The 14908-nt window shown below is 29.4% G+C and overlaps 1 protein-coding gene across 1 annotated transcript in view; it reads right to left on the bottom strand.

Moving 5' to 3' along the window:
- The window catches only part of LOC100209507 (DNA mismatch repair protein Msh6), a 109146-nt gene that overhangs the window by 39391 nt on the left and 54847 nt on the right, over positions 1-14908 (bottom strand). The window contains exons 26-29 of the mRNA XM_065795435.1: positions 8765-8860; positions 8366-8412; positions 6128-6174; positions 4970-5024 (exon numbers count right to left, since the gene is read on the bottom strand). Of these exons, the coding sequence (XP_065651507.1) occupies positions 4970-5024; positions 6128-6174; positions 8366-8412; positions 8765-8860 (245 nt within the window). The remainder of the gene's footprint in view (positions 1-4969; positions 5025-6127; positions 6175-8365; positions 8413-8764; positions 8861-14908) is intronic.

A 14908-nucleotide genomic window follows, 5' to 3' on the forward strand; every position in this document is an offset into this window, starting at 1 on the left:
GTGAGGCACTCCATTCTGATAACTAAGTCTTTAGCAATTACTTTAGTTGCTATATTATTGTCATTATGTTGCGAATTATCAAATTTTCTAGTAACATTTTCATTGAAAAGCTTATTGCAAGAAGATTTTTTAATCTTGTAATTATGATTTTATATGATTTATCCGCAAAAAGAAATATTTTTTCTGATAATTTAATTTTGCAAATCTCATTATTTAGTTATTTATGAAACTGGTTATAGGTATTACTTAAAGAAATATTTTGAATCATTTTAAGTAGATTGTTTTTGAAACTAGATCAAAATGTTGTGGTGGACATTTTCTCGTTTTAAAATTATAGTGGTAAGCCGGTTCTTGGATAAGATTTTTCTCCTAAACTAGAGTTTCCCATCTCATTCGCTTGATCACTTATTCAACTTTTTTAGTTAATTATTTAAGATATTATTTCTTTGTTGGAAGAGTTATGTTTTTCTTTGAGTGGTTTAAGGAATGTTGTTCCATATTCCGAAATTGCTAATAGAATCATTATTTAAAAAACTGATAATAATTAGGCTTTGTTTGTAACATCTGATAATTGCATGAAGCACAAAATTCCGAGTTGTTTCAAATTTAATTGCAATTATTTTATTATTAATCTAATATATATTTGCCCTAGTTTTGTATATAGCTATGTTGACCGAAAAAATCACTTTTAATATTACTATAATACGCATATGTATATATAAATATATATATATATTTAGCGTTTGCTTTGCTTGATTCCGTTTTATGTAATTGTGAAAGTTTCATCAGATGTAAGACATTTCCCCAATTTTTGGCCCATAGGGTGACTTGAGCATTCCTGTCAATGTTCTCCCAAAATTGAAATATGCGTTTAAAAAAAAAAAAATGCTACAAAAAATTTTTAATTGGGTAGTATTTAGAAACATCATAAAAACACATGTAAAAATGATATTATGCATGGTTTTACTTATTTTTTGAGTGAAGTTTTTCAGCAACAAAAACACTAGAAAAAGTTTAACTTATGCCCTCCGTATTGTGTTGTTATTTACACTTACTATTATGTTGATAAAAAAAACTATATTTGTGGATAAAAATAGTTAGATTTAATATCTGGCTATATCATCTGTTAAATCAATTTAAACAATAATCAATGAGTGACTGGTAAAAACATTTAATCTAATAAATGTCAATGTAAGCCACATGTCAAAGTAACCCCAAAATACCCTGCATTACCTTACATGCCTAATTATGTGTATATGAAATATTACATGCATCTAAATAAATTTTTAAATATGTGTATAAATATATTGTTTCATTCTCACTTGTACTATTCTGTTATGAATACTTTTTAATATGAATACAAAAAAGTTTAAATTTTGGAGTGGTGACATTTCTAGCGGAGACAGAGTCGCAAGACAAAATCGCGACTCCGACTCAAATAGTAAAACTTATCGCTATTTCATGTGCATGTACAAAATATTTAACTTTCAAAGAACTTTTTTTTATATTTGACAAAAAGAAATTTTTTAAATTATTGCATAATATATTTTAAAGAATTCAAAAAAATTTTCAAAAATTTTGCTTTGAAGTTGCAGTTGTACTCTAAAATTTTAACGATTGGAGTCGGAATTGGTACTTTTTTCTACGACTCCACACCCCTGGTTGTAACACTTGAAAATAAAGGAAATTTAGATCCTAATAGCAATAAAATTTTGAGCAACTTCATAAACTTTTTATTTAAAAATGTGGTTTTAATTATAGAAGGCATAATACATTTATAATTAGCCTTGTTTAGTCGAAACTTTAAGTAATTATAGCTATAAAACGACAGAATGACACATGATAAATATAATAGTGTTTTTAACAAAAAATTATTTTTGATTAGGGAAAGTGCTAGAATGTGATTTATGCAAAAAGTATAAAATGTAAAATGTGGATTTAAGTCATTTAGTTAAAAAACCTAAAACCAAAAGAACTATTAAAACATAGCATTTATTTTTTTTATTACTAAAGAAAAGTACTTTTCACACTTATCAATGAGTTATCGGCTAAGTGAAAAAGAATCTATTTTCTAGTGCAAAAGATACAATACAAACTGAATATTCTAAAAAATGCTGTACAAGGACATTCGGATGAAAAGGTTTGTATAGTTTAAGTGCAGCAAAAAAAATCCACTCATATCAGCAAAAAACCAAAAAACACACCTGGAGTTTGCAAAGGCTTACAGAAATCAAATGTAAACATAATGAAAAAAGACCAGTTGGAAAGCAATTAAAAATAATGTAGACTACAAACTGGGACTGGCAAAGGCTTGATGATTTAGAAATGCTTTTCAGGATTTTCTGGATTGGGACCACTTTATGATATTGAAAGTATAATCGAGAAACACACATTAAAGCTTTTAAAGCATGGTTCAATAAAAGTAAAGCCACTGTAATGCAATGAGCTATTTATTCTTGTGACTTAAATCCTGTTAAGAATATATAAAAACAACTTGATGATAAAGTACATTTGCGTAGTAAGTTTAAAAATGCTGACGAATTTTATGAAGAACTTGGCTTCTATAAGAAATACCAAGGTTTTTATCAATTTCTGTTAGACAAATCATCTTATTTACTATCCTTGAACCACAAACCAACATAACTTTAAAGGATTAAAGTGTGTGAACGGTGGTTCAGTTAATTTGATAACAGTGATGAAACTGTTTTGGTTACCAATGAAGCTTTTGTTAGTGTGAAAAATTCATCACTTAAAGAGATGAATAGAATACCAAATAATCTTTTAGAGCATGTTTTTCTACAAGATGTTCATGGAATCCACAAATAGTTTTTGTTTAATTATAGTTTTTGTTTAATTATAGTCTTTATTACAAGTTTCTTATTTCAGTTTATCCAAGTATCAGCTGAACGTTATTGTTTTCTGGCCGATGTTTTTGATCTAAGTCACAATCCTATTGAGCTATTTCAATGCCTGGGAAAGGTTACCAGCAGACAACCTTTCCCAGCGGGCACACATTGTGCTGACTTGGACATCCGTTGCCACGGACAACGCATGTCCACATGTTTGTAAATTGGCTCTTGTAGTTTTGAATAAAAAGCATTTGAATCAATAGTAAGATTATTTTTGAAATTTTTTTGCAAAGCAAAAACTACATTAAAACAAAGATTCTGTGCAGCAGCTGAATCACATTTGTATTATGGACCAACACTGTCTTCTTTCTTTGAATAATTGAATAAGTGCTTTTATTTTTTGATTTGTCTTTTATAGACTCATGTTGTGCTCTTGGAGGTCCAAACTCAACTCCAATATTTCTTAGAGAGCATATCAAATCACACATTAATCTTAAATCCATTAAAAACCTTGAGGATTGGATGAAAGCATACTGGGACTTTTAATAAATCTATATCTTTTGAACACTCACATAGGAGGGAGGGGTTATAATATCTATTTTATATTTTTGGATTTCCCCATGGATACTCGAGAGTCAAAATGACTATATAGTATATTAGCTATAGAAACTGTTGTAAATTTATATACAAATCATACTTTTTGTACATAACTTTTATTTCATAATTTTATTTTCAAATTAAATATAGCTATAGAAATGTGAACTTTTATTGTCAATTATATAAATAAATCAAAATAACCCTGTTTTTCCTGGCCATTTATTCAAAATTTAACGTTATTATAATTCCTTTAGTTATATATGTGTACACCTTAACATCAAATTTATCACTAGAGTAATAAAATGTATAGACCTGAACAACAGAGTTTTTATCAGAGAGATAATATGTCTAGACCTGAACAACAAAACTTAAACCAGCGAGATAAAATGTGTAGACCCTGAACACTAGAGTTATTACCAGAGAAATAAAATCTGTAGAATATTTTTTATGTATAAACAATTAGCATAGTTAGCCATTGCTGAGTGTTAATAACTTAAGCTGTTTTACTAAATGCTAATAGTAATTATGCTAATAATGCTAATTAATTGCAATAATAAATAATTAAAATTAGCTTTCGATTGTTTTATTTAATGAAAAAATTAAAAGCAAGAAACTTAAAGTATTGCACCCAACTGTTAACTTTCATGCAGTAATGTGGTAATAGAAGAGCGCTCGCTTTGTAAGTGAGAGATTTCGATTTCAATCTCTATCAGGCCACCTTCAGAGGGTGGTTTAAGGAAATACATAAAAATAAAAATAAAAATAAATAACAAGAGCCCTCTTGTTAATATTTTACAACTTTAAAACATTTAGATTGTCGGTGTCAGTTTGACACTGATCTAATTTAAAAATCTAAATGTTATATTTTACATGGGTGAAAATCTAAAAATTATATTTTACATTGGCGTGTAAGTACACCCACAATGAAACTTAACAAAAACAAAATTTTGAATGAACATTTCTAACTTAATTTAAAAAGGATAATGCTTACAGTCAAGTTTTAAAATTGTCTTTAAAAATATATGAAGTATTTAAAGTACAACAAACTAAATTAGATAAAAGCTTCTTTAAAATTTGTGTGAATAAAAACATTTTAAAGATATAAAAACTATTTAAGTTATATAGATCTTCCTTTTTTACTGCTATCTCTTTTATAAAAAAATTTAGATCTCATTTATAAATAGATTCTGCATGATAATCATAACTTATCTAACTAAATTAATAAAACAGAAACTCTAATCAACTCATTTCTCTTTGCAGAGACCCAGTTCATCAAGGTTTGTTTCAGTTGATCTTAGAATTGAGAGAGGGTTTGTAACCACAACTAAAGTAGCTTTCTCAACTGTAGTGGTCTTCTCTGTTATAGGGAGGTAAATTAACATAAAAGATAAAATAATAAAAATTTATTCCTATTCAGTATCACATTATCAGAAGTATAACTTGAAGACCTAAATCTGCAGTAAAAGATATGCTGATAAAATAGCTGGTCATAATCTTTATAATAAAAAATAGTGATGCAATACCTGGTTTAGGATGAATAAGACCTGTATCTTTTGCCTTCTTATGATCAAAAGCATTCTAAATCAAAAAATAATTAACATATACTCAAAAGACAAATTTAGAAAAGAAAAACAACATATTGATAAATATTTAAGTGATAAATATAAAATAATATAAATATAAAAATATATTAAAAATATAAAGATAATAAAAACTGTAATTTGTCTTTTGAATCTAATGACTACACTCTTCCTGTTAGCCAAGAAAAACAGGTTATTCGATTGTTAAACATCTAAATTACTTTGGCTTCAGTTGCTAAAATTAATTCTCTCCTAAAGTGATTTAAACTAGTGATCTAAACAAGATTCATCCAAAAGCACAGGCAAAGTGTTTTCATTAAATAAATAGTGTTATTTATTTAACCAATGTACCATAAGCAAATAATACAATTTGTAAAACGAATAGTACTATTTGCTAAGTGAACAATACTATTTGTTAAGCAAAGAGCACTATTCTTTAAGGGAGCAGTACCATTTGTTAAGCAAGCAGTACTACTCATTAAGCAAATAGTACTATTCGTTAAGCAAATAGTACTATTTGTTAAGGGAATAGTAGATACAGTAAATACATAGTGAATGACTATTTTTGGAAGTTGTATAATTTATGAGCAATTTACAATTATTTGCTATATATATATTTGTATATGAATACAGCCCTTGGAATGAGAGTCGGCATTCAGCAATGACGACCTAAAAGTGTTTGAGGTTGGCAAAAAACGGCAGACCTCGTTTCTATGTTTTATGGTAAGACCTTTGTATCAAATTTTTTTTGCCAACCTGATGCCAACCACTAAAAGATTGAGATTTAAAAGATTGGCAAATTATTGCCAACCTCATTTTTCCGAATTCCGAGGGGGTGAATATATCCAGCATCCAGCACTGGTTATCAGAAAAATAAAAAAAAATCATAAAAAAACTTTGGGTTGATGAATCTGCTAACTTAAAGAAATACAGTCACACACAAACACATAAATATATAAAAAATGCAGTCACACACACAGACACTTAAATATAATAAAATACAGTCACACACACACATACACATAAACATAATAAAATACAGTCACACATATCATTTGAATAATTTTCATGACAAATTTTTTTTTTAATATAAAACTATACCTGAAAAAATTTCAAAGTAGGGGACAAATCAGGAAACTGACCATTTTCTATATAAATTTAAATTATAAATGCATAAACTTTATGAATATAAATAGAAACAAAAAGTAAAAATAGACAAAAAATGCAGTAATGACTCAGGTAACTTCTAACTGTTTAATACTAATAAGTTTGGATGCCTTTTTTTTCTTCATACTTTAGCAAAGTTTATTCACAATACTTTGTTCATTAAATAAATTTATTTAACTTTTGATGATAAAGCTGAGAAACAACAGTTTTGGCTATTTCCACACACACATAAATGCACGCACACACGCTACAAAAATATAACAAAATAAGGCTACTAATACTAAAGGATATGTAAATTGGATTGTGTTCTAACAGTCAAAAAGTAATAAGTCAAGAAAGATTATTTTGTAAAAATAGATAACTTCGATGCAGATCACATATAAAAAAGCTCATAGTGCCTGAAAATAGAATACATAAACACAAAAAAGGCAATAAACAAAAACGATTGTTTTGCAACAAATAATGCAGAAGTGGTGTTGTGAAGGGCACTTTGCTTCATAACCAAGACTGTAAATTTGCCATAATTATTTATAAAAATGCTTGTTGTGTATGAGTTTTTACAGTTTACTGGCAGTTGATTCCAACTTTTGACCTTATTTAAGAAGAATTTGTACCGAACATCAGAATTGTTTTGTTCTTTGATTGAAGTTTCTTTATTTTGTGCCATGGTTATGTTTTTCTTGGGTTAAACTCGAATAATAGTGTATTTTATTTTGCCCATTTTTAATTCTAAATTTTTGTATTTGGTCTCCTTTTATTCACTATTCTTCCAGTGTTGTTAGACCAAGACAGCGAGTTCTTTCCTTGTATGTGTTACCTTGCACTAATTTAGTTGGTCTTCTCATTACACTAATTTAGTTGGACTGCTTCAATTGCTTTGATGATTTTTAATTATATTTGGATTCCATATGGAAGCATCATACCCTAGATGTGGTCTCACCATTGACGTGAAGACGAACTTAAAAGTGGTAGCGATAAGGTATTGAAATGAGTTTTTAAGCTGACCCAATAATTGATTTGATGTTGCTATTACAAAGCCTATTTGCCAATTCCATTTCAAGTCAGAGCTGATGATCACTCCCAAGTCTTTCTCAAATTCTACTTTTGATAATTGATACTCATTTACTTTATAATTAAACTTTTTATTTAATTTACCATTGTTAATTAATTTACATTTGCTCTCATTGAAAGACATTTGCCATGTTTCAAACCATTTTGCAAATTTAATTTACCATTGTTAATTAATTTACATTTGCTCTCATTGAAAGACATTTGCCATGTTTCAAACCATTTTGCAAACTGAATGAATCTATTAAACGGCAATTTAAATATGAACAGAATTGATCATGCTCATTACACTCCATAACCTGAGTTGGGTGCTCAACATGCTGAACAATACAGTTTTTCCTCATTTTCTCCCCAAGTTGTCGCCTTACATAATGCATTTGCTGCTCAGAACATTGAACAATACTCTTATCACCAAAAACAACACTTTCCCAATTATTTTTAGTCCAGGAGTGAAAGTGCTTTGCCCAGTTAAAATGTTTTGTTCTTATGTGAGAAGTTTATTTCTGCCTCTTCAATGGATGATAAGCTTTAAACCTCATGTCAAACAATCTTCTTCTAACTGTTCTGTCACTCATAGAAACACTATGCTTCCTATAATACCCTGCAGCAGTTTACTTTTTGCTTTTTCTGTTCTTTTTACACTCTTGTAACAGAAACATATTGTCTTTTCTGCTAGTTATTCTTTTGCAACCACATTTTAATTGGCATTTGGGTGACCAATTCAATCTTTGAGAGTATGTCAATCTTTTAGGAATCAAATCTTAAGAACATGCCAATGCTATGTTCATAAAATTGGCATATTCTTAAGTACACTAGAAAACCATCTTTACAATAATAATAATAATAAAATTTAAATGTAAAAAAAGTTTATTTATTAATTTATATATTTTAAAAGAACTTATAACAAGAGGGCCAGGTAAATATATTGGCATTTAAAAAATTTAATACTTAAATATTTTAAAAGAAAAAATAACTAAGAGTAATTAAAAGTTTATAAATTAAAAAAATAAACCTCAAAAATTATAGTAAAAATTTTGTTGCAATCAATCATAAATTTTTTTAAAAAAAAAAAAAAAAAAAAAAAAAAACAATATTAGTATTTACTGTTGCTAACTGGATCATAATATAGCAGGCTTTTAACAAGGCTTGATCTGTAAAAAAATAAAATAAATGAATAAAAATCTATTAAAATTTATTTGACTAAATTTATTTAACATAGCATTTTTATTAATTTTACATAGTAATTATAATAAATTTTTCTTAATTTTTAAAAGGCAATTAAGCTTTTTAATTAGAGTTTACACTTTTTTAAGTTTAACCAATTAATATTAAAAGGTTGAATATTAATAATATTCAACCTTTTTCCCAACATGTAATTAAATGTGTTACCATGGAATCAAATTAACATTATAAATAACAGAGAATTTGGGGTAAAAATATTTACAATGAAGGTTTAAAAAATTACAAACTTTACAACAATGGTTTAAAAAATAAAATCCATACTTAAAATTACTTGATTGCTTTTGAAACAAATCAATCACTTGTTCTGCTTTTTTAAAACCATCCAAAGCAGCCAATAGGTCACCTATCTTCTTTTTGCTAAAATAAAACATTAAAAAACTGTTTTTATTAAAAATATACTCAATAAAATGCTAAGAAATATTTCTGCAAAAATAAATTAAAGTAAATAAACTACTCTAAATAAGTTAAAATTTTACAATATAAAAATGTATAATATTGACAATCTATTATAACGTAATGTACTGATAAAAACTAATAATATTGATAATAAAAATAAAAACATAAACTACCTAATCTAATATACTTTTAACAAATAAATTTAAAAATTTAATAAATTTATAAATAAGAGACATTTGTTTCACTATTATATTAATATTAAATGAATAAGTGAAAGAAAAAGAAATTAAAAAAAGTAACTATTAAACATTATGTAGTATATAACATAATTATCAAATGTTATTCTCCAATTTTGAAAAACACTGCTTCTATAAAGTAAATGTATGAATAAAATGAATGTTTATATTATAAACTTTATTTGTTTATTATGTACATTGTTTTTATACTTATTTAGTGGCATACTGCCAGTGTCCAATTTTTGGACCTGTATGTCCTTTAGAACGTGTAATTTTTAATCTTGTTCTAATAAATTTTATCTATCTATAAGACTTTATGCGGCATATTCATACTGTTTATGCAGCGGTAGCAGAGCGCACGCCACTGGTAGTAACGTGCCCAACTTATTTCTCGACACAAAAGCATTGTTTGTCAAGGTTCTTGTTTCGGAATATAGGGTTATAACCACAATTAAGAAGCCTCCTTGTTTGTAGTGGCCTTCTCAGCATTGGGGACGTAAATTGACATAAAAAATAATAATAAAAAAAGGCAAAAAAAAAAAGTGCTAATATTCTTATATAGTGAAGACTGAAAAGAAGTTATTGAGAATAAAAAAAGATAAAGATAATTTTTAGCTAAAAATTTCTTTACATAAATATTATACAACATTACAGTTTTAGTATGGTACACTTGTAAACAAAAGGTGGTTCAACAAACTTGCATTACAAGTGCAAAACAAGTAAAAACTGGTAGTACTAGTCTAAACTTCTTTCTCTGCGCAGCGACATTTATCAAGGTTCGTGTTTCTAAGTTAGGGTGCTGAGAAAGGGTTGTAACCATAATATTATAGTAGCTTTCGTATATATATAAAGTCAGCTCAGCTTATCCTGTTATTGGTAACATGTAACCCAGTACAACCTGCCTTTTTTTTTCAATGTCCTGCTGCGTTGTAGGATAAGCCTTTTTAGGCAAAGGCTAGGAGATGCCAACTCCGATTTAAACCCCCACTGCCTTGGGGCTCTTGGTTGAGTAAAGGCTAGAGATGGTGTCTCGATAAAAATACTCATCTTAGACAGATGTTAAATGCACCCGGCTACTGTCTTGAAGAAGGCCTACTAGGCAAAGACTTAAGGGGTAAACAGATTCTATCTATTGATCAGCCTCGCACCCCTTCTTCATCTATTAGGCTGGCACAGATGTATTTTTAATACATTGTTTCCAGTTTAGGATGTTGAATGCTGGATCTTCTTGACTCAATGCATGAGTCTATGTTTTTATGACTAGGCAACTCATTCTATTATCTCCTAATGAGGGTACAGCTCTAAAACTCAGTTTTATGGTTCTAAGGCCAGCTGGTAGACAGGTTTCCCGAACTCTGTGGTAGCTCTCAGAGAGGCTGATTCCATCAACAGCTGAAAAATATCAAAGTATTAACAGTGCAATGTTACGCATGGATGGTGTCCCTGTTGGTACTTTTGGTGAGCATTGCGGAGGCCACATTTGTAGCCCTTTGTTAAGGCTTAGGGTTTATTAGTAGTAATGAGGCAATTGCTTGGGCTATTAAACAGTGTTCTGAGTACTATCTATGCTTTGAGTCAAGTTCTTCAATCTAATTTTAAAATGAATAAAGTACCAAAAACTATAAAACACAAAAAACCATCATCATCACCAAGTTCTCTAAACCTATCATTCACTAATATTCGTGGTCTTCAAAGTAACTTTTCTTCTGTAAAGTCTTATCTCTTGCAAAGTTAACCAGACTTACTTGCTCTTTGTGAGACTAATTTGAGTTCGGCTGTATCATTATGTGATCTTAGTGTTGATGGTTATCTTCCTCTAATTCGTAAAGACTCCAATAGTCACATGCTTGGCCTGGGCATTTACATTCATAAGAATTCACCCATTTGTCATGAAACTAGGTTTGAATCCACAAACTATTCTTTCATGTGCTTTCATTTAGCACCACTTCACTCTATTGCCTTTCTCTTTGTTTTATATTGCTCTCCTTCATCTCAAGACTGCACACTTTTTGACGTTATTTCTGATCATATTGACCAAACCCTCTCTCTTTATCCATAAGCTAATATAGTTGTTGTCGGTGACTTTAATGCTCACCATTCTGAATGGTTTGGCTCTTGTGTCAGTGACTCTGCAGGCATTAAAGCCCACAACTTTTGCCTTTCTCAATCTTTAACTCAAATAGTCAACTTTCCAACTCGCTTTCCTGAAAAAGCCGAATCATCTACCTTCTCTACTCGACTTATGTCTTGTTTCTGATGCTAGTCAGTGCTCAGTTTCTCCATATTCACCCTTAGGTTCTTCATCACAGTTTGATCTCTCTATAACTATCATCTCATTCTTCTTCATCACCTGAATCCCCCTATTATCGAACCTCTTACAACTACAGTAAAGCTGACTGGGATTCTTTCCGTGATTTTCTTCATGATGGCCCTTGGGTAGAAATCTTTCGTCTTCCTGTCGACAAATGTGCTTCTTACATAACTTCGTGGATTCAGGCTGGCATGGAATCTTTTATTCCCTCTCAACGATTCCAGGTCAAGTCTCACTCTCCTCCATGGTTTTCCTCACACTGTACTGCTGCGATTGTTAATCGAAACCGTTACTTTCATATTTATCAGCAAAACAATTCTCAAGAAAACAGACGTCTGTTTATAACTGCTAGAAACAATGGTAAAAAGGTTTTGTCTAACGCCAAAACCTGCTATTCTCAGGTCATGAATCTCATACCTTATCTCAAAAATTAGGCTCTCGTAACTTCTGGAGAATCTTTAATAATATCAATATTAAGGGCAAATCTTTAATTCCATCTCTCTTGTATGGTTCAGACTTTGTCACCTCACCTAAAGACAAAGCTGAATTGTTTGCTAAAAACTTTTCATCAATATCATCTCTTAATTCCACTAGTTGCGTTCTACCTGATATGGTCAACAAACAGGTTGATCCATTGCTTGACATTCATATCACTCCAGCATCTGTATCTAAAGTGATTTCCTGTCTAGACTCTTCTACAGCTTGTGGCCCGGACAACATACCTGTTATTGTCTTGCAGAAGTGTTTTCGGGATCTGTCGTCTATACTCACAAAACTATTCAACAAGTGCTTATCAGAGTCTTGTTTTCTAGCCTGCTGGAAAGCGGCATCTGTTATCCCTATCTTCAAAAATTCTGGAGAGCGATCTGATTCGTCTAACTACTGTCCCATAAGTCTTCTTCCAATCTTAAGTAAGGTTTTTGAATCTTTAATTAACAAACACTTAATTTCTCATGTTAAATCTAATAACTTACTTTCTGACCATCAATATGGATTTCGATCTTCTCGTTCTACAGCTGATTTGCTAACAGTAATAACTGACAGGTTTTATTGTGCATTAGATGAAGGTGGAGAGGTTAAGGCCATAGCTCTTGACATTTCAAAAGCTATTGATAAAGTTTGGCATGCTGGTCTTCTCCACATGCTTTCTTCTTACGGTGTAACCGGCAACATCTTTAAGATCCTTCCTTTCCAATCGTAGCATAAAAGTTGTCCTCGATGGACAACACTCTTCTTCTTATTCTGTAACTTCAGGGGTTCCTCAAGGTTCTATCCTTGGCCCTATACTCTTTTTAATTTATATTAACGATCTTCCAGATATTCTCACATCTAAGGTGGCATTGTTTGCTGATGATACTACTATTTATTCTTGTCATGATAAGAAGCCAACACTCTCTGATTGCTTGGAGGGGGCATTTGAGCTTGAAAAGGATCTCACTTCTGCTATAGTATGGGGCTAACAGTGGCTGGTGAACTTTAATTCAGATAAAACTCATAATTTTTCAGCAAATCGTTATCGCAATAATTTAGATCTTCCTATATTTATGAACGGTGATGTACTCGATGAGTCACCTACTCTTCACCTTCTAGGATTAACTCTTACTTCCAATATTTCTTAGAAACCATATATCAAATCAGTTGCAAAATTAGCATCTGCTAAGGTCGCATCTCTTTATCGAGCTAGTCACTTTCTTACTTTCGGATTCTATTCTCTATCTCTATAAATCTTAAATCTGGCCTTGTATGGAATACTGTTGCCATACTTGGGGCGGATCTTCTAACGATGCCCTTTCTCTTTTAAATAAGGAGCAAAAACACATTTTAAACATAGTTGGACCTGCACTTGCAGCCAACCTCCAACCATTTACACATCGTCGTAATGTTGTTTGTCTTTCTCTTTTCTACAAATACTATAATGGGCACTGGTCTAAAGAGCTAGCGTCTCTTGAGCCATCTACTAAAATTCATTCTCGTGTTACTCGTCATTCAATTAAGTGTCATCATTTTTCTGTGACTGTTCCTAAGTGCTCCAAAAACTCTTATTCCTCTAGTTATTTTCCTGGAGCATCAGTTCTTTGGAATTCGCTTCCTTCATCTTGCTTTCCTGATTCATATAATTTGTAATCTTTTAAGTCGTCTGCCAATCGTTATCTTGCTCTACAATCTTTATCTTTTCTCTTTCAGTAACTTCCAACTTTAATTAGTGGCTCCGTGCAGCCTTGTTGGAAGCGAAGATGTTTAGAAAAAAAATATATATATATATATATACATATATATACATGTATATATATATATATACATATATTTATATATATATTCACATACATATATATACATATATATATATACACATATATATATATATATATTCACATACATATATATACATATATATATATATACACATATATATATATATATACATATATATATACATATATTTATATATATAATATATATATATATATATATATATATATATATATATATATATATATATATATATACATATATTTATATATATATATATACATATATTTATATATATATATATACATATATTTATATATATATATATATATATATATATATATATATATATATATATATATATATATATATATATATATATATATATATATATACACACACACACACACTAAAGCTGTAGCACTTAACTAAAGAATCGAAGATGAAGACGAAGCAAACAAATATCTTAAAGCTATATATACTACATAATGGTTTTTCATTCAAAATATTTTTGATTGAGTTTAGTGCCCCGAAGGGTGTAAATCTGGCCCCGGTAGTGGTAGAGCACTCACTTCATGAGCAAGAAGTTCTAAGCTCAATCCCCCTAGGACTATTGATTAAACTTGTTTCGCCGCGCATTGGCCTTGTTCATCAAGGTTTGTGTTTCAAAGTTAAAGAATTGAGAAAAGATTGTAACCACAAAAAGTAGCTTCCTCGATTGTAGTGGCCCTTAAATTAAACAAAAAATAAATAAATAAAAGCAAGATTTACTTACAAATTAATGTTGATTTTTTTATGTTTTGTCTTGCTAAAACTGTTTATATATATATATATATATATATATATATATATATATATATATATATATATATATATATATATATATATATATATATATATATATATATATATATATATATATATATATTAGGGTGACAAATAAATGCATTGAAAATTTTTTTTTCTTTCTTTTTTATGCTCTCAACCTTTTATTTGGTTCCATTTAATGAAAAAATGATATTGGGAAATTTTTGATGCAATATGTTAATGTTTAGGGGTTGCTCAGTTTTTTAATTTTGCAAGATTGCTTGAACATGCAATTTTTCATATTTCTCATCACTTATCATATCTATTCTACTAATTATGTTGAGAATATTATCAATATTTTATCATTTCTTAATCTTATGAGTCATTATGCATGATACACTTAGT

This window comes from Hydra vulgaris, chromosome 04 (assembly GCF_038396675.1).
Source record: "Hydra vulgaris chromosome 04, alternate assembly HydraT2T_AEP".
Classification (NCBI taxonomy): domain Eukaryota; kingdom Metazoa; phylum Cnidaria; class Hydrozoa; order Anthoathecata; family Hydridae; genus Hydra; species Hydra vulgaris.